General features: G+C 42.6%; 1 protein-coding gene across 2 annotated transcripts in view; it reads right to left on the reverse strand.

Moving 5' to 3' along the window:
- LOC141132600 (matrix metalloproteinase-21-like) overlaps positions 1-25264 on the reverse strand; it is a 117530-nt gene that overhangs the window by 54319 nt on the left and 37947 nt on the right. The window contains exons 1-2 of one of the 2 annotated variants that reach the window (XM_073621184.1): positions 15495-15650; positions 11738-12061 (exon numbers count right to left, since the gene is read on the reverse strand). In XM_073621184.1, the coding sequence (XP_073477285.1) occupies positions 11738-11911 (174 nt within the window). In that variant the 5' untranslated portion in view covers positions 11912-12061; positions 15495-15650. Of the gene's footprint in view, positions 1-11737; positions 12062-15494; positions 15651-25264 lie in introns of those variants that run through there. The other variant, XM_073621186.1, reaches the window with a different exon arrangement.

The following is a 25264-nucleotide window of genomic DNA, read 5'->3' on the forward strand; positions in this document are numbered from 1 at the left end:
AGCTGTATTTATACTGAGATTAAATTACACACAGGTGGACTCTATTTACTAATTAGGTGAGTTCTGAAGGCAATTGGTTCCACTAGATTTTAGTTAGTCGGAGTAAAGGGGTCTGAATACAAATGCACGCCACTCTTTTCAGATATTTATTTTGTAAAACATTTTGAAAACCATTTATTATGTTCCTTCCACTTTACAATTATGTGTGTCTTTGTGTTGGTCTATCACATAAAATCCCAATAAAATACATTTACGTTTTTGGTTGTAACATTATTATTATTATTATTATACAGGATTAATATAGCGCCAACAGTTTACGTATCGCTTTACAACTTGAGGGTAGACAGTACAATCAGAGGGCCCTGCTCCTTAGAGCTTACAATCTAATAGGGAAGGTCAAGAGATACAAGAGGTAATAACTGTGGGTGATGTGCTGATTGAGAAGATAAATGTACAGTTGTTAGGTGGGGGCCAGATAGGCTTCTCTGAAGAGATGGGTTTTCAGGGATCATCTGAAAGTGGATAAAGTAGGAGAAAATCGGACTGATTGGGGTAGAGCATTCCAGAGGATGGGAGAGGCTCTGGAGAAGTCCTGAAGGCGAGCATGGGATGAGGTGACAAGGGAGTTTGAGAGCAGGAGGTCTTGGGAGGAGCGAAGAGAACGATTAGGTTGGTATTTTGTGACTAGGGTAGAGATGTAGCTGGGGGCCAGGTTGTGGATGGCTTTGTAAGTTATAGTTAGTATCTTGAATTTAATTTGGTGACTGAGTGGCAGTCAATGGAGGGATTGGCAGAGGGGTGTAGCAGACGCTGAGCGGTTTGTGAGGTGGATGAGCCTGGTAGCAGCGTTCATGATGGACTGAAGTGGGGATAGCCTATTTAGAGGTAAATCAATGAGGAGGGAGTTGCAGTAGTCGAGGCGGGAGATGACCAGGGAGTGGATTAGAAGCTTTGTGGTGACATTGGTTAGGAAGGGGCGTATCTTGGAGATGTTGCGGAGATTGAGGCGGCAAGCTTTGGATAGTGATAGAATGTTCGGTCGAAGGGTTAGTTCAGAGTCCAGGATTACACCTAGGACCTTGGCGTGGGGGGATGGGTTGATAGTTGAGCCGTTGATATTGACAGAGAAATCAGGGGAAGTGGCACCTGAGGGAGGAAATATCATGAGCTCGGTTTTGGATAGGTTGAGTTTGAGGAAGTGATGTGACATCCAGGCTGATATGTCTGCTAGTAAGTTGGTAATGCGTGAGGAGACAGATGGAGAGAGCTGGGGGGTGGAGAGATAGATTTGGGTATCATCAGCGTAGAGATGATATTTAAAGCCGTGGGAGGCAATCAAGTGACCCAAGGAGGTGGTGTAGATTGAGAAAAGGAGAGGTCCAAGAACAGAACCTTGGGGGACCCCAACGGAGAAAGGAAGACAAAATCTGGAAAATTTCATGGGGTATGAATACTTTTTCAAGGCACTGTATCTATCTATTTCAAGGCCTTCCTATCTATTTCCTAATGCTAGCAGCATAATGATTAAAATAGTTAATGTTGAGAGAGTTTAGTTTTGCTTTAAATTAAACCTGTGCAGAGTCCAAACAGAGCAAAGCTACAGGCTTAGTTTAATAAGGGCCCCACAGTTACACATGGACTCTTTTCTCACCCCCATGAGACAGCATTGGAGTGGCCAACCATTAAGCACCAGCCTTGTCCCATGGAAGGAAGGTGAGAAAGTCACATGCTTCCCATAGCCAGAAGAACTACCGTAGTTAATTCTCTGCACTCCCAACAGCTGAATGTACTTGTGGGAAAGTGAAGGGAAAGCAAGTATGTTGCATGGACAAAGAACATTATTGCTTTGAAATAACTTACTGTTTATGTTAATTTAAATTTTGTTTTTAACGTGGGTCACATGCAGTCAAATTTTGTTTCAGATTGGATCTCATTCTATCACCAATTCCAGCTTTAGACATTATCTTGGATAATCTCTGTGTGATCAGGCTGATCCTTCCCTTCTGTCAAGTATTGAACTTTGCAAGGGCTACTCTAGTCCATGGGACCAGTAGCAAGAGACAGGCATCATGCACATGGGTGTATTTGTCCATACAGTGTAATGAGGCTGGTGCCCGGGAGGTCCATCGCATATGCAGATATTTGTAGAAAGTAGCACATGCGCATGGACATGTCCTGGATGCACATTACCTTTTTTCAGTCTATCATTTTGGTGGGCAGAAACTGCATCAAAAAAGCTATCAAACTGATACTCCATTCTATGAAATCGTGTTAACAAGCAAAAATGATTCTACACTCTATATGTTCTATAGAGACATTCCCTGCTGAAGTTCTGCATCATATAATCCTCCCTGAATATTTTCCTTGACATTTCCATTTTTATTTCATCTACATGTAGAGTCTTGTGTGCAATAAAAATCAAAAAGTAATGCCTTTAACACAGAATAAAATCATAAGTCCTTCAGTAATATGTAATTTCTGAATTTAAGTCAGCAGAGGGAGCCATATATATGAAAGATCTTTAGAGCAAACCTAGATGATGCAAATTGTAAAGGGAAAATAAAGTGTATCTTCAGCAAGTACTTATTTCAAGTAATCATTGCAGTGTCTAGTTAGAAGTGTATGTCTTGGTAAAATACAGAAAACAATCAGTACACCTCTTGCAGAAACTAGCTATTGATCTGCCAGAAATCCAGAGTGCTCCTAACTTCTTGTTTATAATCTCAAGGGGTGGATTTTATCACTGAAGCTTGTAGACATACAAATTAACACCCTCACCATCCCTGCTAGCACCACCTCTTTTATACAGAATATATACTTGTTTAACCGGTCCAAACCTGGCTTAGTACACTGCAACAGCATCAATACACAAAGCATTACTTAATTTAAAGAACTTTCATTTTCAGTCATGTGACTCATTTTTAAATCTCATTGGACTCAACTGAACAAAACTGTCCCTTTTTAAAAAGAAAGGATCCTTGTCCTTGTGTTTTGCTTTGTAAAGGTAGCTTAATAGATACAGAAACACGCTTTCAATTATATACTTACCAGAACAAAAGGTAGCATATAAGAGACATTTATTGTTAGGTTTCGCATATACTTTAATGTTATATGTCTTTTGATGTCTTTCTTAGGTTTGATGTTCTTCAAAAAGCCAGAGTTTAAATATATTTGGGGGTTCTAAGTAATTTTCTACCAAAAAAAAAAATAGTTTTTAACTTGTAAACAAGAAATCTCAGAAAGAGGCTTGGTCCTTAAGTGGTTAATGTGTACAAAAGTTTAAGGAGATAGCTATTTCTACTGAAAATGGGAAACATGCATAGCTAATACATTAACAGGAAACCCCCCCCCCCCCCCCCTTTTTCCATCTGATTCCCCCAGGTACAAACCTTCTGCCGAATAATAAATTCACTCAAATAATACAAAAATGTAATATATAAAAATAAAGCAACACTTTCAAACATTTAACTATTCTATCATTATAGAAAGATGAGGTTAAGGCAATTGGTCTTTAAATAGGTAAAACTGTCCATAACTGTTCAGGTAACTGTCTGTTAAAACATATTACCTTTGGAAAACCAAGGGACTGACATGCTACCTATGCAAGCTGGACATAAAAATCACTGGGCTTTTCAATGAAACCCAATACAAAGTCTTCTGCTGCCCTCTGCTCAATGGCTGATCAGGAGGACTTTTCAATATTGGTAATTGACCCAGGTCACAGAGCAGGATAATAATTTGATCACTGGGGCGTGGCCTGACCTGGCATGGAGATGGCTGCTTAATCCTGTAGCTCCTGCTATCCATCGACCTGCTACCAGCCTACCGGAGGTTTAAAATCCTCGCACACGGCAGAGTACATGGGGACGGCATCGCGGAACACCTCGACCTCCCGGTCCCGTTCACCGAGGGAACAACCGGGCACCACAAGTCACAATATCCCCGAAATGTTTCGAGCGGGCCGAGGCAACATGGCGCCTTCCCGCCACAGAAATTCTGAGGCCTCAGCTCCCTCACAACTGGGGACATCACCCCCTCCTCTCCCGCCCAGCCAGACGAGTGGCACAGTAACGGAGGGTCATCCCCTACCTCAACTCAACATCCAGGACCTGCAGATGATAGCCACGGACATCAAGGACGCTCTTGCGGCGGCCATTTCTGAACTACGCATTGATTTCAGAACCCTCTCTGACAGAGTCCAGGCGGCAGAACAAATGGTGAATCGCCAAGATCTACAGATCCGGAAAACTACCAGGCACGTCGACACACACACGCTCCAGATGAGGGAAATGCAGAGACACCTTGAAGATCTCGACAACCGTGGCAGACGCCATAACCTGAGGGTCAGAGGATTGCCTGAGATTATAGAGGGAGCCCAGGTTGCTCAATCTGTCACTGCTCTATTCAACGGCCTTCTCCATAGACCACTGCAAACGCCAATTGAGCTTGAAAGGATCCACCGCGCTCTAAGACCAAAAGGCAAAGACACAGACCCACCGAGGGATGTCATCTGCTGCTTGACGGACTTTAAGCTGAAGGAAGAGATACTCAGGCAGGCCAGAGGAGTCCCACAAATAATACACGAAGGGAAACACATCCAAATATTCCAGGATCTGTCAGGCCTTACCCTGCAGCATCGAAGAGATTTGAAACCCCTGCTGGACACACTCCGCTCGCAAAACATCACTTATAAATGGAAATTCCCTTTCTGTTTAGCCGCCACCTCGCAGGGCCGCACGGCTTACCTGAAAGTTCCTGAGGATCTCCCCTTCTTTTGCGATACCCTAAACATCCCGAGGGTGGAGGTCCCCAACTGGTATGCGGACTTTCGCCGCTCGGCAGTGCGCAGAGATAACCCACCTGAAGAGCCAATGGAGGCTTCACATACAAGGCAGAGGAGAAGGCGATCCCCGTCGGGCACACCTAATGGCACGCATCGTTCAACACGCAACGACCCCAGCCCTCACTCTCCCAACCATAGGAGAGCCAGAAGGGACCGCTGACAACCTTTACCGGTACCTACTATATGTGGCCATTGCACCCCTGTCAGGTGCCTAATTAGGCCCCCGCGCACATGGGCGCAGATGTTGTTTTACTTTGTTGGAGTTTTTATTTTTCGCATTTTATCGTTCACTGTTTTCCTGGTTTATACCTTCAGCAACGCCTCTGGAAATGGCGTCTGACTACCCCCGGCTGCTCAGAATGTTCGACGCTGAGTACACAGTATCGGGGTATGTAGCAGAAGCTCTTTAATGGCCGCCACATCTCTGTATATGACTTATACCTCTGATCACTGTACACTACAATACCCAAGATGCACTACGACGACGACGCGGTATGACGCAACGTGCCTCTGAGGACCCACAGCCAATCCCCGGACCTCCCCTCCAGAGTCATCGAAGCTGCGCCAACTACGGAAGTATGCTACAGGCCCACGCACCAATACTACAGGTTCCCTCACCCTGTCGCTTCCAGCATATCACCACGACACGCCGGGAGGTTCAGCAACTCCAAAGACGATTCACTGTCTGGTTATACTGCCCACCACCGCTGCCTCCACCGCAGGACACTCACCGGTGCGAACACATTTATGGCCCCCCCGATTCTTGCTGAGGCGGGCATCGTCCGGATACCCCCTGGCGAAGCGACCTCTGGTCTCTCTTCACAGGCCTAGATCCTACGTATCGGTACTTTACCCTCTGGGGACCGGAGACCAGCTCATGAGCTGAACAACAGGATCATCCGATAACGCTACGGACAGCCTAGCGAACTCCCGGAAGCATGGAATATCAGCGACATAGGAACTCACGCTCTTCAGATCCGTCCATGCATAACACTGGTGAAAACGTGTCCAAAGCGACATCCGCATCCCGGTGGTACACTGCGCTGAACTGCCCGCCGTTCTCAGAACTGCCTGGAGCCTCACTTCACAGCCGACAAACGCAGACCCGGGGATTAGAACTCGACAGAACTATACTGAAGAACAATCTTACTTAGTTTACATCCACCGTACAATAGTTCATACTCTACAGGTACCCAGTTTAGTTTTGTTGTTAATTGCTTAGCAATGCTTCCCCCTAAGATTGCGCGGTTCTCATGGCTCTGTCATGAAACGGCGCAACGTGACTCACTTACTTCAGGTGCACTGAACAGGTCAGGCGAAGAGACCTCCCGCCCACTTAGAGAGGCGTACGATGTTCCATACTTGTATCAATCTCTGGACCCACCGCTGCGGCCCCCAGGGGTCGTAGCGGTGACTTCGGTTGCTCAAACATAGCGCTGTGTGGGCTTGGCATGGCACATATACGCCGGGCCACGCACACACAGACAGGTTTTATACAGTTTGATATGGTTTTGTATTATATTGTTCTGTTGACGATTTTCATACCAATCTCGCCTCCGGTACCTTACCTTAATGCTAGTGACCTGTTTCAGGGTCACCGTCCTCCCCTATCCATCATAAACAACATAGACCTCTAAGCCGAAAGCCTTTACCATCATTCTCAAGCCTCCACACACCATGCTCCATAGTCATAGGATAGTAGGTGACTGATATATTTCAAACCTCCCACATCACAAACTTTCTCGTGACAGGTCTTGTCCAACCCCCACGCAGCGGCAGTGCAGTACTCCAGTCCGGACCTCACGGGCTGGAGGCTATCGCTGCACTGTACACTACCGATTTTTATTTCCCACAGAGACAGCTGGACTGATCAGTCTTATAGCTGCCTCATCGGTTCCACCTCCCTTTTTTTTTTTTTTTTTTTTTTTTTTTCTCTCTCTTGTCTACGCATAACACGCCTCACTCCTGCACTTCGACAACATTCACTGGGACACACCTCCCTTATACCCGATTTCCTGGTACGTTACCCCACCCCGACGGAGGTCATGGACCACGTTAAATCACCCACTGCCCAGAACCCATCATTCTCTGCATTCAATATTCGCTCCTTGAATATACGCGGCCTAAACACACCCGAAAAACGTTCTCTTCTACTCGAGTCTTTGCACAAATCTAAAACCCACATTGCGCTCATCCAAGAAACACACTTTAGAACTGATGCGATTCCCAAACTACAGAACAAAAACTTCCCGAAAGTATACCATGCCACCAACAAAGAAGCTAAATCGAAAGGGGTTAGCATCCTCTTTTCGAAACACTGCCCCTTTGTAGTGTCGGACGTACAACAGGACCCTATGGGTAGATTTCTTTTCGTCAAGGGCACTTTACACAATACCACATTTACCATTGCAAACCTCTACGCTCCGAATACACAACAAGTGTCCTTCTTCCGTACTACACTTCAACTGCTCTCAACTTTCAGCATGGGCACATTGATCGTTGGTGGTGACTTCAATGTCCCTCTCAATCCCTCCCTTGATACCTCCAATGGTACCTCAACCTCTACCTTTAGGGCCCTACGTGCGATCAAAACACAACTCCGCAACCTACTTCTACACGACACATGGCGCACGCTCCATCCAAATGGTAAAGATTTCACCTTCTTCTCCCCAATGCACTCCAAATACTCAAGAATAGACTACCTTTTTCTCTCCCAAAATGACCTGACCCTACTTCAAACCTCCACGATTGAACCAATGATTCTCTCAGACCACAACCCCATTACCATGACCCTGCATGTCCCCACTGTGCGGTCCCGTTCTCGCATCTGGCGCCTGGACAACTCCCTCCTCACTGACGCAGGAATCGCACACATCGTTTCCCAACACCTTAATACCTACTTTGCAGAAAACGGACAGGGTGAATCCCCCCCTGAAATAGTATGGGCCGCGCATAAATGCGTCATAAGAGGTACTTTTCTGTCGCAAGCCGCGATCAGAAACAGACTACACAGAGCTGAATTGGAGAGACTGACTGACCGCATCTCTAAACTGGAACGAACACATAAGACTTCTCTGGCCTCTGACACCTTGGCTGAACTGACACAACTAAGAAACGAACTCTTAGAGGTTTTGCACAAAAACATTAAGCGTAAATTTATACTCAATCAAAAATGTTTCTACGAGTTCGGTAATAAGTCAGGGAAACTGTTGGCCAGGGCGCTACAGGCCAAAAAAGCAGCCCACACTATACACTCAATCATAGACCCTTCGGGTAACACACTAGCTAAGTCGGAAGACATAGCGAAACAATTTGTTCGTTACTTTACAGATCTTTACAACCTCCGCACCCCCCAAACACCGCAAGACCCAGAGGTCAGGAAAACAGCAATACATGCCTTTCTTACTAGATACTCACCTCCACCTCTTACGACAGACGAGGCTACATCTCTAGATGCCCCTTTGACGAAAGAAGAGATATTGCTAGCACTAAAACACATGAAACCGGGCAAAAGCCCTGGTCCCGATGGACTAACGGTCGGCTACTACAAAGCCTTCCCTGAAATACTTACGCCACACCTAGTCGAGGCATTCAACAGTTTCGTGTACACCAACACAGCTTCCAAAGACATCTTAGAGGCCCACGTTACCCTTATCCCAAAAACTGGGAAAGACGACAAGATAATCTCTAACTACCGTCCCATCTCCCTACTAAATGTAGACGTCAAATTGTACGCCAGAGCCATAGCCAACCGTTTACTGCCCTTGATTCCTAATTTAATCTCCACCGACCAGGTAGGTTTTGTTCCTGGACGTGAGGCACGGGACAACACGACCAAAGCTCTAAATGTACATCATTGGCTAACCTCCACTTCCACTCGGGGCTTCTTTCTGTCCTTGGACGCGGAGAAGGCCTTTGACAGGGTGGCTTGGGACTTCATGGAAGCTACCCTAGGCTTTATAGGTCTTCCCCCACAGTTGATCAAAATGATTATGGCCCTCTACTCTTCCCCCTGTGCCAGGGTAAGGGTGAATGGCGGCCTGTCGGAGGCCTTCTCCGTGTCCAACGGCACTAGACAGGGTTGTCCCTTGTCCCCCCTGATTTTTATACTAACAATGGAACCCCTACTCCGCAAACTCAAAGAGAATCCAGACATTAAAGGCATTGACATCAAACATAAACAATACAAAGTAGCGGCATACGCAGATGACGTTCTCCTCTTCCTCTCCGAACCCATCACTACCATCCCGAATTTGCTTAAAGACTTCGCACTATTTAAATCCTTATCAAACTTACAAATTAACTTCTCCAAGTCCAAAGCTCTCAACATATCACTGTCCGATGACACCGTAACACAGTGCAAAAAAAATTTTCCCTTTGCCTGGGAAACTCAAGCAATAACCTACCTCGGCATTAAAATTCCCACCAAACTGGCGGACTTATTTAGGCTAAACTTCCTTCCAATCCTCCAAACCATTCAGACCGACCTGCAGAAGTGGCAAATAGGACCGTTCTCCTGGTTCGGAAGGATAGCTATACTGAAAATGAATGTACTACCCAGGTTACTCTATCTCCTTCAATCCATACCCATACTCCTTCCACCCTCCTTCTTTTCTTCATACACGAAAATATGTAGGAAATTCATTTGGTTCGCCAAACAGCCCAGGCTCAATTGGCACAGATTGACGTCCCCTAAACTGAGGGGAGGCTTACAAGTACCGGACGTACAAACCTACCACCGGGTGTGCCATTTAGCCCGAATTGTGGACTGGCACTTACATGACAAAAACAAAGAATGGGTACACATTGAAAATGCATTCACCTCGACTCCGCTACGACTTCTACCCTGGCTAAACCCACAACGAGTGCCGAAAGCAGCCACTGCAAATCCCATAATTAACTCCACTCTACTGATCTTCAGAGCTGCTTGCAAAACGCTCCAGATACGACCTACGCCAGGCCCAATGACCCCCGTAGAAGACAATCCGGATTTTACGCCAGGTGTGTCTTTACGTCACCCACTGAATGACCCCCATAGACCCCGTCTTAGAGTGCAACAATTGTTCCACCAAGGACACCTTATGTCACACCAAGCCATGTCAGAAAAGTTCCCGGATTTGGACATTCCTTTCTACAAATACCTCCAGATCCGTCACTTCCTCCATAGTCTCCAACGAGAAACAGACATACGTAGGGACCTCACTCCTTTTGAACTCCTCTGCACCAGTCCGGAACCTCAAAGACACCTCATCTCAACCATTCATACTCTTTTTTACCCACCTAACAACACCAAGGAAGACATTTTAATCAGACAATGGGAAACTGATTTGAATCTCTCCCTTTCCCCCGATGAGTGGAAAAACATACACAACCACATTCACAAAGGCTCAATCAATGTATCGATTCAAGAATGCAGATACAAAATACTTACAAAATGGTACAGGACCCCTGACAAAATTAATAAATTCATACCGAATATTTCTCCTAAATGCTGGAGATGTAACACAGCCAGAGGCACTCTCCTACATATTTGGTGGGAATGCCCCCTCATCCAACCGTATTGGTCTGAAATCCATCGCCTAATCACACAGATAACGACTTTTACCCCGGACTACACTCCGGCCCAATTCCTACTCCACCACACCTCCATTCCTCAACGTATCTACAAGAAGTCGCTGATTCTACATCTCATCAATGCAGCAAATATGTGCATCCCAGTCCATTGGAGAAGCACGTCCCCTCCCTCGATCGCTGAATGGATACGGAGAGTGGACAGATTGGCTGAGATTGAAAACCTCATACACCAATCTGCTGACACTCCTTCTAAATACAGGGAAACTTGGGCTTGCTGGGCCCATTTTAGAGAATCGCAGCAGACCCCCACCTCCCCCAATCGACTATCCACTGATTCTGACGACAATGACAGGCCATGCACTACTGAGCACATAAACACATGAATCTGCATGTCCCCAACCCTGACCTTCCGTCTCCCTGCTGTCTCCCTCTCTCACACAGACAATTCCTAATTGCATGTATTCAAGTTGCATCATCTCATCCTAGGGAATTGCCCAGTTAGATGGGAACCCTTCATCCACAATCACACCGAACCGACATTAATAGTCAGGAGACACCTGTATACACCCTCCCTGAGCACAGATAGATCCCACTAGGGGTGCTCAGGACTGAGGGTTGAACTACCACGGTCGACAAAACATTACATGATTCTTTTTCAATACTGATCTCCTACTTTGACTAAGACTCATATCCCCAACAAACGGGTTTTATGCTAACGATCTCACAACCTATTTGGCTTAGCCAGCAACTCCCGCTAACACATAAAGGAGTGGTCAGAGACTCCGTAACCCTAAAACCTCCAAAAATTTTTTACCCTACAGGTTGCTTGTCTATGCCTCAACTACATTTCTTGTGTGATATGAGTTTTGTTTACTCGAACGATGTATGTTGAATTTGTCTAGCGCATATCCTTATTTTGCAACAGTTGATGTATTGAACTTTTTTTTTTTCTTGTATATGTGAAAATTTAATAAAATACTTTTTAAAAAAAAAAAAAAAAAAATAATTTGATCACTGACAGTGTCACAGAAAAGGAAGAAAGTGTGACTTGATCGTATAGGTCTCTAAGTGGACAGACTCAACCCGAGATTGGTGGGGAAACACATTTAGAAAAAGCTTATACGTATAACACAAGTCCCAAGCAAGCTTGCAACAAAGATGGACATGAATAAGGCAACGACCTAGCAATAAATAGAAATCAGTCTGGTATTAACAGATATGCCAGTGTACGGAAGGCCCTAGCCTTATTTTACACAGGTGCCCTCTGCAGTCTATATCCACCACTGCTGTTAATAGTCATACTAACTCAGTTGGTCATACCTGTGCTGCCTCTGGGCTCAGAATGGCATCAGCTTGTGGGTGATTTTGCAGTTCTACATCGGAATGGTCTCTGTTGTGAAAGAGTTTTTCTGAGCTTGTCCCCTCTAATGAGTACAGTAAGTAGAGGAAAGTAAAGGAGATTGACACCGTTTTCAGGCAACCAGATTGCTCCATACCAGTTCCAACTGACCGTCTTCTGTTTTCATGTGATCAGCATTCAGTACACGTGTTGTCACTTGTAATCAAGTGCTTCCACTAACTAGTAATACTTTTTGTCACCTTGTCAGTTCTGTAAATTTTTCACAGCTACTTAGTCTTCAAAGCCTGAAAAGGAGAGAAAGGAAGATTTAAATGTATCCAACACACATTGACTTAAAGAGATCTAGCTTTTAGTCATTTTATGCAAAACTTGAAGATTGCTTTATACAGTTCATTTTACTTATCTTTTGGAAATTACCCCATTGTATTATAAAAATATAATATAAATGTGTTCATATTTATTAGGAGGGTGATGATCAGTTAACATATCATTTGGTGTTTACTGAGCATAACAAGCCTTTGGATCATCTGGCATGGTTTTACAGCCGATACCCTTCTAACAAGTTTGCTAGATCTACTTGTGTTCCCAGTACATCCACATTTCCCATATTTCTTGTTCAAAACAAAAAGCGATTGAAAACAAAAGCTAACAGAACAATGCTCTCTTTGTTGTAAAAACAGTTTGTTTTGAATAAAGAGAAGATAGGGTTCTTTGCCCACCTTTACATATTTTACATACAATCATAAAGTTGGAAGTATAGCGTCCAACAGTTAGCCATTAATATATGGTATGTAATATACCATATCTCCCTAATATATATAGGAAGAAGCCCCTATCATAATACTTGAAAAGATTGTAGTTAAGAAGAGAAAGACAGGGAGGGAGCAGAAGAGGGAGAAGGCGAGGAAATAAAGAATAAGGGTAAGAGAAAAAAGGAGGTCAGACACTCAAAACCGAACCACAGTCCAAAACAGCACCGACACAGCACTGTGCATCAAGGCTCAAGAAGAGAGGAGTCAAAGTCAGGTGGTAAGAAGTGGTCTACCCAAGGCTGCCAGACTTTGCGGTGTTTAGGGATTGTGTCTAAGATAGTAGCTTCAGTTTTACTGTAAATCACAGCTAGGGTCATCCTATTTTTGGTCTCAAGTAAACAAAGAGTCAAGGTCTAAATTTCCCATATTTCAACAGGATTTCTAGATCTATTTAACATGTGTCATATTTTTAATACATCGAATGCTACAGCCACTGTCCCAAATCTGGATTTGGATATTTGCTATTAGCGGACAGCAAGCCAAAGATTTTATCAGTGATTCACTCTTGACTTCTAGGGCCCAAGGGCTCCATCCTGCACACTCACTGCCTTACAAATGAGGTTTTGAATGATGTGCTGCCCTCACTGTACTTACTGCTCTGCACATTTTAGCCCAAAAATCCTATTTTTTATTGATGTTTTCCATAATGTGAGACTGAAAGGAAAATACCACCAAACAGCCAACGAATACACCAAATATAGGCCCCATGTATGTGTCTAGTGCCACATGCAAAAAAAAAATGGTTAGAGTTATAGAGGTGGTGAAGAGACACCAGTGGGGGACAATGTACAATCTTAGCTAGATTGAGGAATGTGACGCGGGGTGTGCCATGTGCGTGCCAGGAATATAGTTATCTGATGTGTTATATTGAGCATACATCACATTGATGTATATTTAAAGCCAAAGCATTTTTTAAAATTTCGGATAGTGTAGAAAATGGTTAAAAGCTATGCTTAAACCATATTTCCCAGTGTGGATATTTCCCTTTAATTCTTGTCCTGTAGTCTCAAAAAAAGAACTGTTAGGAACTCTCCAGTGAGGGAAAACCCCCCTTAGACAGTTGTCACCAGTACAAACATGGAAGATTTCCCCTCTATTCCTGCTCAGGTGACAGCTCAGAATTTTGGCTCCCCTATCACTTTTAGTTCTGTGTAGGTGGTCACCTAGACAAGCAGAGAGAATAAATCTCCCTAGCAGCTATAAATGCTTGACAGTGGTTCTGATCCCTCACCACTCTATACAAAAATAAAAATAAAACGTTTTGGTTTTGTATATACTTTAGGTTATATATATATATATATTTTTTTTTTTTTAACAAAGAACTTTAGGTTATATTTTAATGTTACATACACATATGTAAGTGTGCACTTTGTTGTAAAGAAGCAATGACAGCAGAATGTGAAGTCAAATAGCTCATTGTGCTGCAAGTTGTATATACAGTTGCTAGACAGTGATTTCTATTACAATGACTCCTAAAATCACCAAATACAAACAAGTATGTAAAAGACTCAGAGCAGTGATGGAATAAAGAATTATTTTTGATGCATTTAAATATATTTAGTGCACATTTTTACTAAAGAACTAATTTTTGAGAAATGATAAAAGCCCCAAGAATATTTTTATAACCGATCCCACACTTGTATTCATTTTTACAAACAAATTTGCTATGGTAATTTAACTAAAAGCCAAAAATGTACTATATATACAAGACAAAAACCATTAATTGCATAGTAGGCATCCTGTGTCAAATATTAACATAGTACAGCTGTGATGTTTCAAAAATAAATCTATAAATATATTATAATCTATTATAATCTTTTTTTTTTTTTATAAGGATTTTTTTTTTTTTTTAGTAAGGATTTTTTTTTTAAGAAACACAATTTGCCATAACAACATAAAAACAATACAGTGCATCTGATATGCATTGCATCTTCACATTACTCCTGAGCTCGTCTCACATTTCATAATTTCTGTCCATCCATCCATCCATCAAAGGTTATATCATAACAAAGACTTAGATATGCATCACTATGCGTACACCATATCTCACTCCATGCACAGAGGGAGAAATAGGTTTTGACCATGTGAGAATCTTTAGGTTACTAGATCATGGGAGCAAGGTCTCAAGGTGTATCGTTCATATTATTTAGCCCTTCTTTATGCAAATGGGGGGGGGGGGGGGGGGTCAGTTGGTTTTCAGTGCTTTAAAATAGGCTTCCTGGTCTACAATAAAGCTCTGGATATAACACATTTTATATTCTAATCTGCTATCAAGTCATCCAGAATACCCAGTGTACAGATTTTGGGATCTAAGGGGACAGTCAGCTGAAAATTACTATTTAGAGTGGCTAGGACAGAATGCCAGTTTCTGTGTGATTTGGGGCATCCCCATAGTATATGAATCAAGTCACTATTGTCTCTCTGACATCGAGGTTATATAATTTCGATGGTGTAAAAATGTGCCCATAGTACGATGTTAAGTTGAGACAATTGTTGGGTTACATTAAGTGAGCATAGGATTACCAATCTCAGAGCATTTCCCACTGTTCTCCAGTAATGATTCCTATATCCACATGCTATTTATTCATATCCTTAGAGGACTAAGCTTTAAGGAAGTCCATTAGGAGCATATCATAAAGCATGATGGAGTTGTGCATAGTAGAAGTGCATCAGCATTTAGCAGAAAATATAAATTTTAAAGAGAACTCTATTTACAAATAAACTGCTTAGTATTTAAAAAAATCCAAGTTTTACTGAGCTGGCTAAAAAAGTTTTTTTGCATTAAAATGTTATAAGATATAGTAAATGGTAACAATTTCGTAGGATTTATTTCTTAAGACAAGTAAATATTGTTCAAAGAACCTTAGACAGAGGTAGTTTCATTTCCCTCTGGAGTTGCACTTACTTGTTTGGCAGTTTCCTGCTCTGTGATCTTCTCTCTACTCTCTGCAGCCCCTTGGCAGAGGTTTTTTAACAAGGTCTGAGCTGGGATGAGACTAGTCCGCCCCTGAATAAATCATTGGCTATCATGTGAACTGTCAGACAAGCTGTTAGCTTATGACAAATAGGGCAGTGAATGCTAAAGAACCTAATGATGTATTTCAAGTACAGAGGCTACCTATCTCCACTTGACTGGTCCTAGCTATTCCCAGGCAGATAAAATGGGGACAGTCACCTCTGAACGAGACTCAGCACTGAGGTCTTTAAATCTTGAAAATATTAACCTACAATGCCGAGAATGGGCCAATGTCCGGTATGACATCACCATCACCATTACTCCGGAAGATACTTGTTTTCCATTTGTTTCATTCCTTGCTCAGCAGAAAGTCAAGTTAATCATCTATGCATAGGACAATGTAAAGGAAAACTTCACCTTCCTGAATAATTTTTATAACTGGAATGCAGGTCAGTAAATTTAAAGTGGATCTCCAACCAAAACTTTTTTGCTACAGTGCCTTGAAAAAGTATTCACACCCCTTGAAATTTTTCACATTTTGTCATGTTACAACCAAAAACGTAAATGTATTTTATTCGGTTTTTATGTGACCAACACAAAGTTGTACATAATTGTGAAGTGGAAGGAAAATGATGAATTGGTTTTCAAAATCTTTTTACAAATAAATATGTGAAAAGTGTGGCGTGCATTTGTATTTAGCCCCCTTTCCTCTGGTACCCCTAACTAAAATCTAGTGGAACCAATTGCCTTCAGAAGTCACCTAATTAGTAAATAGAGTCCACCTGTGTGTGATCTATTCTCAGTATAAATACAGCTGTTCTGAGAAGCCCTCAGAGGTTTGTTAGAAAACCTTAGTGAACAAACAACATCATGAAGGCCAAGGAACACACAAGACTGGTCAGGGATAAAGTTGTGGAGCAGTTTAAAGCAGGGTTAGGTTATAAAAAAAAATCCCCACCTTTGAACATCTCACGAAGCACTGTTCAATCCATCATCTGAAAATGGAAAGAGTATGGCACAACTACAAACCTACCAAGACATGGCTGTCCACCTAAACTGACAGGCCGGGCAAGGAAAGCTTTAATCAGAGAAGCAACCAAGAGGCCCATGGTAACTCTGGAGGAGCTGCAGAGATCAACAGCTCAGGTGGGAGAATCTGTCCACAGGACAACTATTAGTCGTGCACTCCACAAATCTGGCCTTTATGGAAAAGTGGCAAGAAGAAAGCCATTGTTGAAAGAAAGCCATAAGAAGTCCTGTTTGCAGTTTGCGAGAAGCCATGTGGGGGACACAGCAAACATGTGGAATGGTCGTCATTGTGGCCCCCGACCATTCATACAGCCGGAGGCTGTGAACCCAGAGGGAAGACCGAGTAAGGATGGAAAAACTGGGGAGCCATGACAGCGCTGTGTTGGAGGGCTCTGTGTGCAGGTCTGCCAAGTCTGCCATAATGTGCTAGTATGGGATGCATACTAGTAAATTATTTATTCTCAGTATAAATACAGCTGTTCTGTGAAGCCCTCAGAGGTTTGTTAAAAAACCTTAGTGAACAAACAGCATCATGAAGGCCAAGGAACACACCAGACAGGTCAGGGATAAAGTTGTGGAGCAGTTTAAAGCAGGGTTAGGTTATGAAAAAAATCATAACCTTTGAACATCTCACAGAGCACTGTTCAATCCATCATCCGAAAATGGAAAGAGTATGGCACAACTGCAAACCTACCAAGACATGGCCGTCCACCTAAACTGACAGGCCGTTCAAGGAGAGCATTAATCAGAGAAGCAGACAAGAGGCCCATGGTAACTCTGGAGGAGCTGCAGAGATCCACAGCTCAGGTGGGAGAATCTCTCCACAGGACAACTATTGGTCGTGCACTCCACAAATCTGGCCTTTATGGAAAAGTGGCAAGAAGAAAGCCATTGTTGAAAGAAAGCCATAAGAAGTCCTGTTTGCAGTTTGCGAGAAGCCATGTGGGGGACAGAGCAAACATGTGGAAGAACGTGAACTTTTTGGCCTAAAAGCAAAATGCTTTTGGGCAGAAAACTAACACTGCACATCACCCTGAATGCACCATCCCCAACGTGAAACATGGTGGTGGCAGGATCCTGTTGTGAGGATGCTTTTCTTCAGCAGGGACAGGGAAGCTGGTTAGAGTTGATGGGAAGATGGATGGAGCCAAATACAGGGCAATCTTAGAAGAAAACCTGTTAGAGTCTGCAAAAGACTTGAGACTGGTGCAAGAGGTTCACCTTCCAGCAGGACAATGACCCTAAACATACAGCCAGAGCTACAATGGAATGGTTTAGATCAAAGCATATTCATGTGTTAGAATGGCCCAATCAAGGTCCAGACCTAAATCCAATTGAGAATCTGTGGCAAGACTTGAAAATTGCTGTTCACAGACGCTCTCCATCCAATCTGACAGATCTTAAGCTATTTTGCAAAGAAGAATGGGCAAAAATTTCACTCTCTAGATGTGCAAAGCTGGTAGAGACATACCCAAAAAGACTTGTAGCTGTAATTGCAGTGAAAGGTGGTTCTACAAAGTATTGACTAAGGGGGGCTGAATATAAATGCACACCACACTTTTCACATATTTATTTGTAAAACATTTTGAAAACCATTTATCATTTTCCTTCCACTTCACAATTATTGGCCACTTTGTGTCGGTCTATCACATAAAATCCCAATAAAATAAATTTACGTTTTTGGTTGTAATATGGTAAAATGTGGAAAATGTCAAGGGGTGTGAATACTTTTTCAAGGCACTGTAGTTCTGCAAAGAATGGAGAAGGGTTAGAGTCTCTGTAAAGAATTTCTTGCTATCTGGAGAGATTCATGTTCACTTTCAGTGTAGTAGAAAGTGAAAGGAAAATTTTAAATTGCACAGTTGTCACAGGAATAGAATATGTGAGGATATTTCCACTGGAGAATTTCTATAGCTTTTTTATAGTTGACTGTGAAATATTTCTGTGGGCCCAGTAGTCCACTGCCTTCAGTTATATTGTGGCAAAGCACACCATTTTAAAGAAATCTGTAAAATAAGTACCTAGTCCAAACAGGTTTATGCTTTTTAGTTTAGTGCCTGGATGCCCTGAACCCCCATTTATTCTTTGGATCAAGAGATGATCCCCTGCACCCTCCTACCTTCTATGCCTGTCTACTAGCTCATTACTGTGTTGAGAAACCTGACTGCCTAATAGTAAAAGTTAGTTCCAAGTTAGTGCCAGGGAAACCTGACGCTAATGTTAACCCATTTCCCAAACCCCAAGCTTAACCCAACATCTGAAACTATCCCCATGTGGTTAATTATTTTTTTAATCAGCACAAGGGATGGTACTTAATTGTACCTTAATTGATGGTACTACATTTAACCACTTGACCTCAGAAAGATTTATATTTATATATATATTTAGATTTATATAAGATTTATTTTTTGCGCGGTCATGCAGCATTGTACCCAAATAAAATGTATATCAGTTTTTTTCCCCACAAATAGAGCTTTTGGTGGTATTTGATCACTGCATTTTTTTATTTTTTGAGCTGTAAACAAAAAAAGACAGACAATTGAAAAAAAAAAAAAAAAAATACAATATTTTTTACACTCTGCTATAAAACACATCCAATAAAAAAATTGAAAAAAATCAAATTTCTTCATAAATGTAGGCCAATATTTATTCTGTTACATATTTTTCGTAAAATAAAATTCCCAATAAGCGTATATTGATTGGTTTTCGCAAAAGTTATAGCGTCTACAAACTATGGTATACATACTGGATTTTTTATTTATTTATTTTTGTACTAGTAATGGTGACGATCAGCAACTTATAGCGGGACTGCAATATTGTAGCGGAAAGTCAGACACTAGCTGACACTTTTGAAACTTTTTTGGGTACCAGTGACACTAATACAGTGATCAGTGCTAAAAATATGCACTGTCACTGTACTAATGACACTGGCTGGGAAGGGGTTAAACATCAGGGGTGTTTAAAGGGTTCATTTTGTGCCTAGCCTGTGTTTTACTGTACTATGTGTGCTGCTTTTACTCAGGGAAGTGCTAAATTTTATTACCTGCTTTGCAGGGACACAAAATCCATCCCCACTGTCTGAACGTAGCTCTGCCCTGTTTACATACATTTGTTCTGTCTCATTCATGCATAGAGCAATTTTTCTTTTTGCCAACTATACCTGCCCTTTCCACCCCCCTTCTCCATTCCAAGAAGCTGTGCTATAACTTTCATGAATAAAAAGTACTCTATGAATCAAGGATGGGTGGATAAATGAAAAGTCTGTCTCTATTCACAGAGCGCTTTTTATTCATGAAAGCTTTAGCACAGCTTCTATGAATGGAGGAGGGTGGTGAAAAGGGCAGGCATAGCCGACACTATTAAGAAGTGCCTATGACAGGTCCAGCAGCTGCATTAACCCCTGTAGCACCATAATATTACTGCTGTGGAGGGGTTTGTGTTGGGATGGGGGTGGCAGAGGACTGAAGATTTTAATAGTCAGTCAGCACCTGTAGTAGGAGCATGTTTCTTTAATTGTAAGTACTTTTCCCAACTGGACATCATCATTAGCATCTTAATGGTGCTGTTGTCAGTATTCCTATAATTGCACTTTCTGTCATGAAAAAAATATAAGATATTTAGTTTTAGACTTCTAGTAGGTGGTTTTAAAACACAAGTTGAGCCGTTTTTTTTGGATGGGGTGCAAAGTTATAAACTCTTTTGTTTTTTTAAATTTATGGCTGTGATCCCATTGAGGAGATTTTCCTTCACTACCTGTGATACCTGAAATAGAAGGAGCAGTTGTCACTGTGACAGGAAGGCACAGACAGCAACAGAAACATTGTCAGAAGTTCTAATAATTCCCTTCTGGAGAGATATCTCATAAATTATTTTCCTGAAAAAAAAAGTTTGAGTTTGAAGTTTTTATTATTCCATGCTGTGGCCTACCCCACTTAAAGTGGAAGTGAAGTCCACTTTTTAACTTGTACCTACAGGTAAGCGTATAATAAGGCTCGCCTGTAGGTACAGTGAACATCTCCTAAACCTACACTGTTTAGGAGATAATCACATGAGATGGAGCTGGTGACGTCACCTGCGCATGCACTCTGAAGGGACAGCATACCCGTGCCGTACCCTCAGAGCTTGGTGACAGAGCTGGGGCTCCCACGCGCATGCATGGGAGTGATGTCATCATGGCCCCTGGCCATTCATACAGCCGAAGGCTGTGAACCCAGAGGGAAGAACGAGTAAAGGTGGAAGAACTGGGGAGCCATGACAGCGCTGTGCTGGAGAGCTCTGTGTGCAGGTAAGTCTGCCATAATGAGGAGCCATGACAGCGCTGGAGAGCTCTGTGTGCAGGTAAGTCTGCCATAATGGGGATCCATGACAGCGCTGTGCTGGAGGGCTCTGTGTGCAGGTAAGTCTGCCATAATGGGGAGCCATGACAGCGCTGGAGAGCTCTGTGTGCAGGTAAGTCTGCCATAATGGGGATCCATGACAGCGCTGTGCTGGAGAGCTCTGTGTGCAGGTAAGTCTGCCATAATGGGGAGCCATGACAGCGCTGTGCTGGAGGACTCTGTGTGCAGGTAAGTCTGCCATAATGGGGAGCCATGACAGCGCTGTGCTGGAGGACTCTGTGTACAGGTAAGTCTGCCATAATGGGGAGCCATGACAGCGCTGTGCTGGAGGACTCTGTGTGCAGGTAAGTCTGCCATAATGGGGAGCCATGACACCACCGTGCTGGAGGACTCTGTGTACAGGTCTGCCAAGTCTGCCATAATGTGCTAGTATAGGGTGCATACTAGTAAATTATGACTTAAACCTGCAGGGGGCTCCATTTTTTAAATTTTTGTGGCAGTTAACTACTGCTTTAATTTCTATGTCCTTTTGCTTATGTGAACTGCTCCTTGTCTGCTATTCTACAATTCTCCATCTACTGTATTTTTAGGTCTAGTCACTGTTCCAGTCCACTGTTGATACCTTTACCTTAACTGTGGCATGGTTGTCACTCAGCGGAGCTTGCTGAGTGGAGACTACAACTTGATTTATACCTACTGTATCTGCCGCAACCCCTGCAAATTCACAAATCGAGCATGATCAGTTGCGCCATTGCACTATGCTCAAATGGAATTGTAGTGTTTGCACCAACGACACATGTGAGAAAATGAACATGCACCAGCATCGGGAGCATGAATGCACTACAAGCAGAAGCTGCAAAGTAAGTTTTATAGGATAAAAAAACACTTTCAAAAATAAAGGCAAACAATCTATAGAATATGCATAGCAATAGCTCAAAGTTTATTACAAATATTTGGATCTGCTTGAACCCTGGCAACTGTGTCAAAAAAGGCAGGCAGAGGACAAAGGACCAGTCACCAGTATTGCCTGTTGTCTCCCTGCACATGATCTTTTCCCCATTATTGACATTCTGTGGCTTGTTCTGCATTGTGTCAATGTATTGTATATGGAGGCAGCTATCTTGGTGGAGGCAGGGCTTTGCTTCCTCATGTCAGATCCTCCAGCATGGAGTTCAGTGAGCAGTATAGCAATGACATTACCAAATCTCACTCAAAATCTCCTGAGACTAGCAGTCAGAGACAGTGGTGACTAAGATTTCACACTGCAGATATACATTTATGAGGCTCTACATACCTCACATACCAGGAAGCGCACTGCTATTTTTCAAGAGGAATGCAAGACAAGGGGTACATTTTTCTAGGCACTGCTTAAGCATAATTAACATATGTTTCCTATGACATTGCAAATCGTCACATTTTGGAGTTTAGGTCAACATTAAGGCCTTCTAACGTTTTTGATCTGATACATGTTTCGGGTCACTGACCAAGAAAGTGTTGAAACCAGAGGGTCCACACAAAAGCCGGACAACCATCATTTTCATTAAAACGGCAACCATGGCAGTCCTCATGTAGCTCTTAATTTCATGTAGCCTTCACACCCTGGATCTGTAGAACAGCAGTTTATTCAGTGTTGCCAAAATCTGCAGTAATAAAAAATATGAGCAGCAGTGCATCTTCTAGTAAAATCCTATTGTGTTTATTATTTTATAGTGAAAAATCCGTTATACATAATTAAATAGAAGTGTGTGAAACATACCTGGATCAGTTCCATAGGCACTTTGACACCCTCTTTGTAGATTTAACGTAACATGTCTGAAATAAAGGTCAGTACAGTTGTTTGTTGGCCAAGCCGTGTGACGCACCATGTCCTGTTCATTTTGAAATATATAATTCACTTCTCTCCTTACAATTTAATTTTTCTTTTCTATTTGGGACGTCACCTGGAGATTATCAAAATGAACTGGCCCCAGAGATTACAGTAATAAAGCTTTCCAAAAATTGATAAAACGTATTATTTGTCAGAGTATTCAAAGAACTGAAAGCCTTTAGACCACCTACAGACCTGGGTTCTTGGTAAAGATCCAATGCAATGAGTCATTGCGTGCTTCAGCCACTGCCGAGGCTCCCCAGAGCTTTATGTATATAAGTGAGTGTAGAAGCAAGTTGGAGTATAGATGAGATAACTAGCAATGTGAAGACGGTACCGCCAAAAATTATAATATTATTAGTATAATACAGGATTTATATAGTGCTAACAGTTTTCACAGCACTTTTTGAAAAATAAGGGAAACAGGAGGGTTAAGAGGGCACTGCTTGTAAAAGATTACAATCAAAATGATATATTTTTTTGCATGATTGTTGGCAAATTGAACCTATTGTTGGCTTCTTATATGTCTTGGGGTCTTCAGTGGTAAGGATTACCAGTTCTGCCCACCTTTTATAGAGAAGCCAAAGCCATATAATGAATATATAGTGCTCTGGAAACACGTACCAACAGTTAACAGCAATGAAATTCTATATTACCAAAAGTATTAGGGCGCCTGCCTTTACACACACATGAACTTTAATGGCATCCCAGTCTTAGTCCATATGGTTCAATATTGAGTTGGCCCTCCCTTTGCAGCTATAACAGCTTCAACTCTTCTGGGAAGGCTGTCCACAAGGTTTAGGAGTGTGTACATGGGAATTCTTCCAGAATTGCATTTGTGAGGTCAGGAACTGATGTTGGATGGGAAGGCCTGGCTTGCAGTCTCTGCTCAAATTCATCCCAAGGGTGTTCTATCGGGTTGAGGCCAGTCAAGTTTCTTTATCCCAAACTTACTCATCCATGTCTTTATGGACCTTGCTTTGTGCACTGGTGCTCAGTCATTTTGGAACAGGAAGGGGCCATCTCCAAATTTTGTTCCCACAAAATTGGGAGCATGAAATTGTCCAAAATGTCTTGGTATGCTGATGCCTTAAAAGTTCCCTTCATTGGAACTAAGGGGGCAAGCCCAACACTTGAAAAACAACCCCGCACCATAAATCCCCCTTAACCAAATTATTTTACCAGTGCACAAAGCAAGGTACATAAAGACATGGATGAGCTAATTTGGGGTGGAGGAACTTGACTGGCTTGTACAGAGTCCTGAACTCAACCCGATAGAACACCTTTGGGATGAATTAGAACAGAGACTGTAATCTAGGCCTTCCCGTCCACATCATTGCCTGACCTCACAAATGCGCTTTTGGAAGAATGGTAGAACATTCCCATAGTCACACTCCTAAACCTTGTAGACAGCCTTCCCAGAAGAGTTGAAGCTGTTATAGCTGCAAAGGGTGGGCCAACGCAATATTGAATCCTACGGACTAAGACTAGGATGCCATTAAAGTTCATGTGCACGTAAAGGCAGCTGTCCCAATACTTTTGGTAATATAGTGTACCATCATTGTGATCTTGTAGGACAGGGTAAAGACACAAAATACTGCATTGAAACATGGCCTAAAAGGGTTGATTTACTAAAAGTGGAGAGTGCAAAATCTGGTGCAACTACGCATGGTAGCCAATTAGCTTCTAACTTCAGCTTGTTCAATTAAGCTGTGACAAAAAAACCTGGAAGCTGATTGGATTCTATGCAGAGCTGCACCAGATTTTGTGCTCTCCAATCTTAATGAATGAACCCCAAAGAGTCACCAGAGGTGACCTAACCGAACAGTGTCTACATGAACATGAAATATTGTACAGGTCTGGAAAGAACTTTAAAGGAAGCCTATACTTTAAAGTGTTACTAAACCCAGGACCCTGCATTCACTTTATCTGGTCTCCCACAGTACACAGAACCAGGGCTGTCTTAATGCATTGGGCACCCCTGGAGCCCAGGGGCCCTAGGTGCATGTCGGGGGGCCCCATGATAATCTTGCATTACATCATACTTGCCAACTGTCCTGGATTTGCCGGGACAGAAACGCTTTTTACTAAGCTGTCCCAGGATGGCCGAGATTTTATTTAAAGTACTAATATATGTTTAATTCTATCAACTATTTATACTTTTATTATTGAGAGTAGATGCGTAAATTGGTGCAGGCTGGTAGGGGCCCCAGTGCATTACTTTGCCCAGGGGCCCATGATGCTATTAAGACGGCCCTGCACAGAACATGGAAATGCAATTATTTTAGTAAATATAAACTACTAATACCTTTTCTCATCAGCAGTATTTTGCATTCTTGTGACTTCTATCAGTGTCCAGCCGACCACTGGTTAAAGCTTGTAGGAGGAGGTTTCATTCTCCTCTGGCTGTCCTATGAGGCTGCATGACCCCCAACTTTCGGTCTGGACAGTGCTGATTGGCCCTGTGCTGATCACATGCACCCTCC

Source organism: Aquarana catesbeiana, linkage group LG03 (assembly GCF_042186555.1).
Source record: "Aquarana catesbeiana isolate 2022-GZ linkage group LG03, ASM4218655v1, whole genome shotgun sequence".
NCBI lineage: Eukaryota > Metazoa > Chordata > Amphibia > Anura > Ranidae > Aquarana > Aquarana catesbeiana.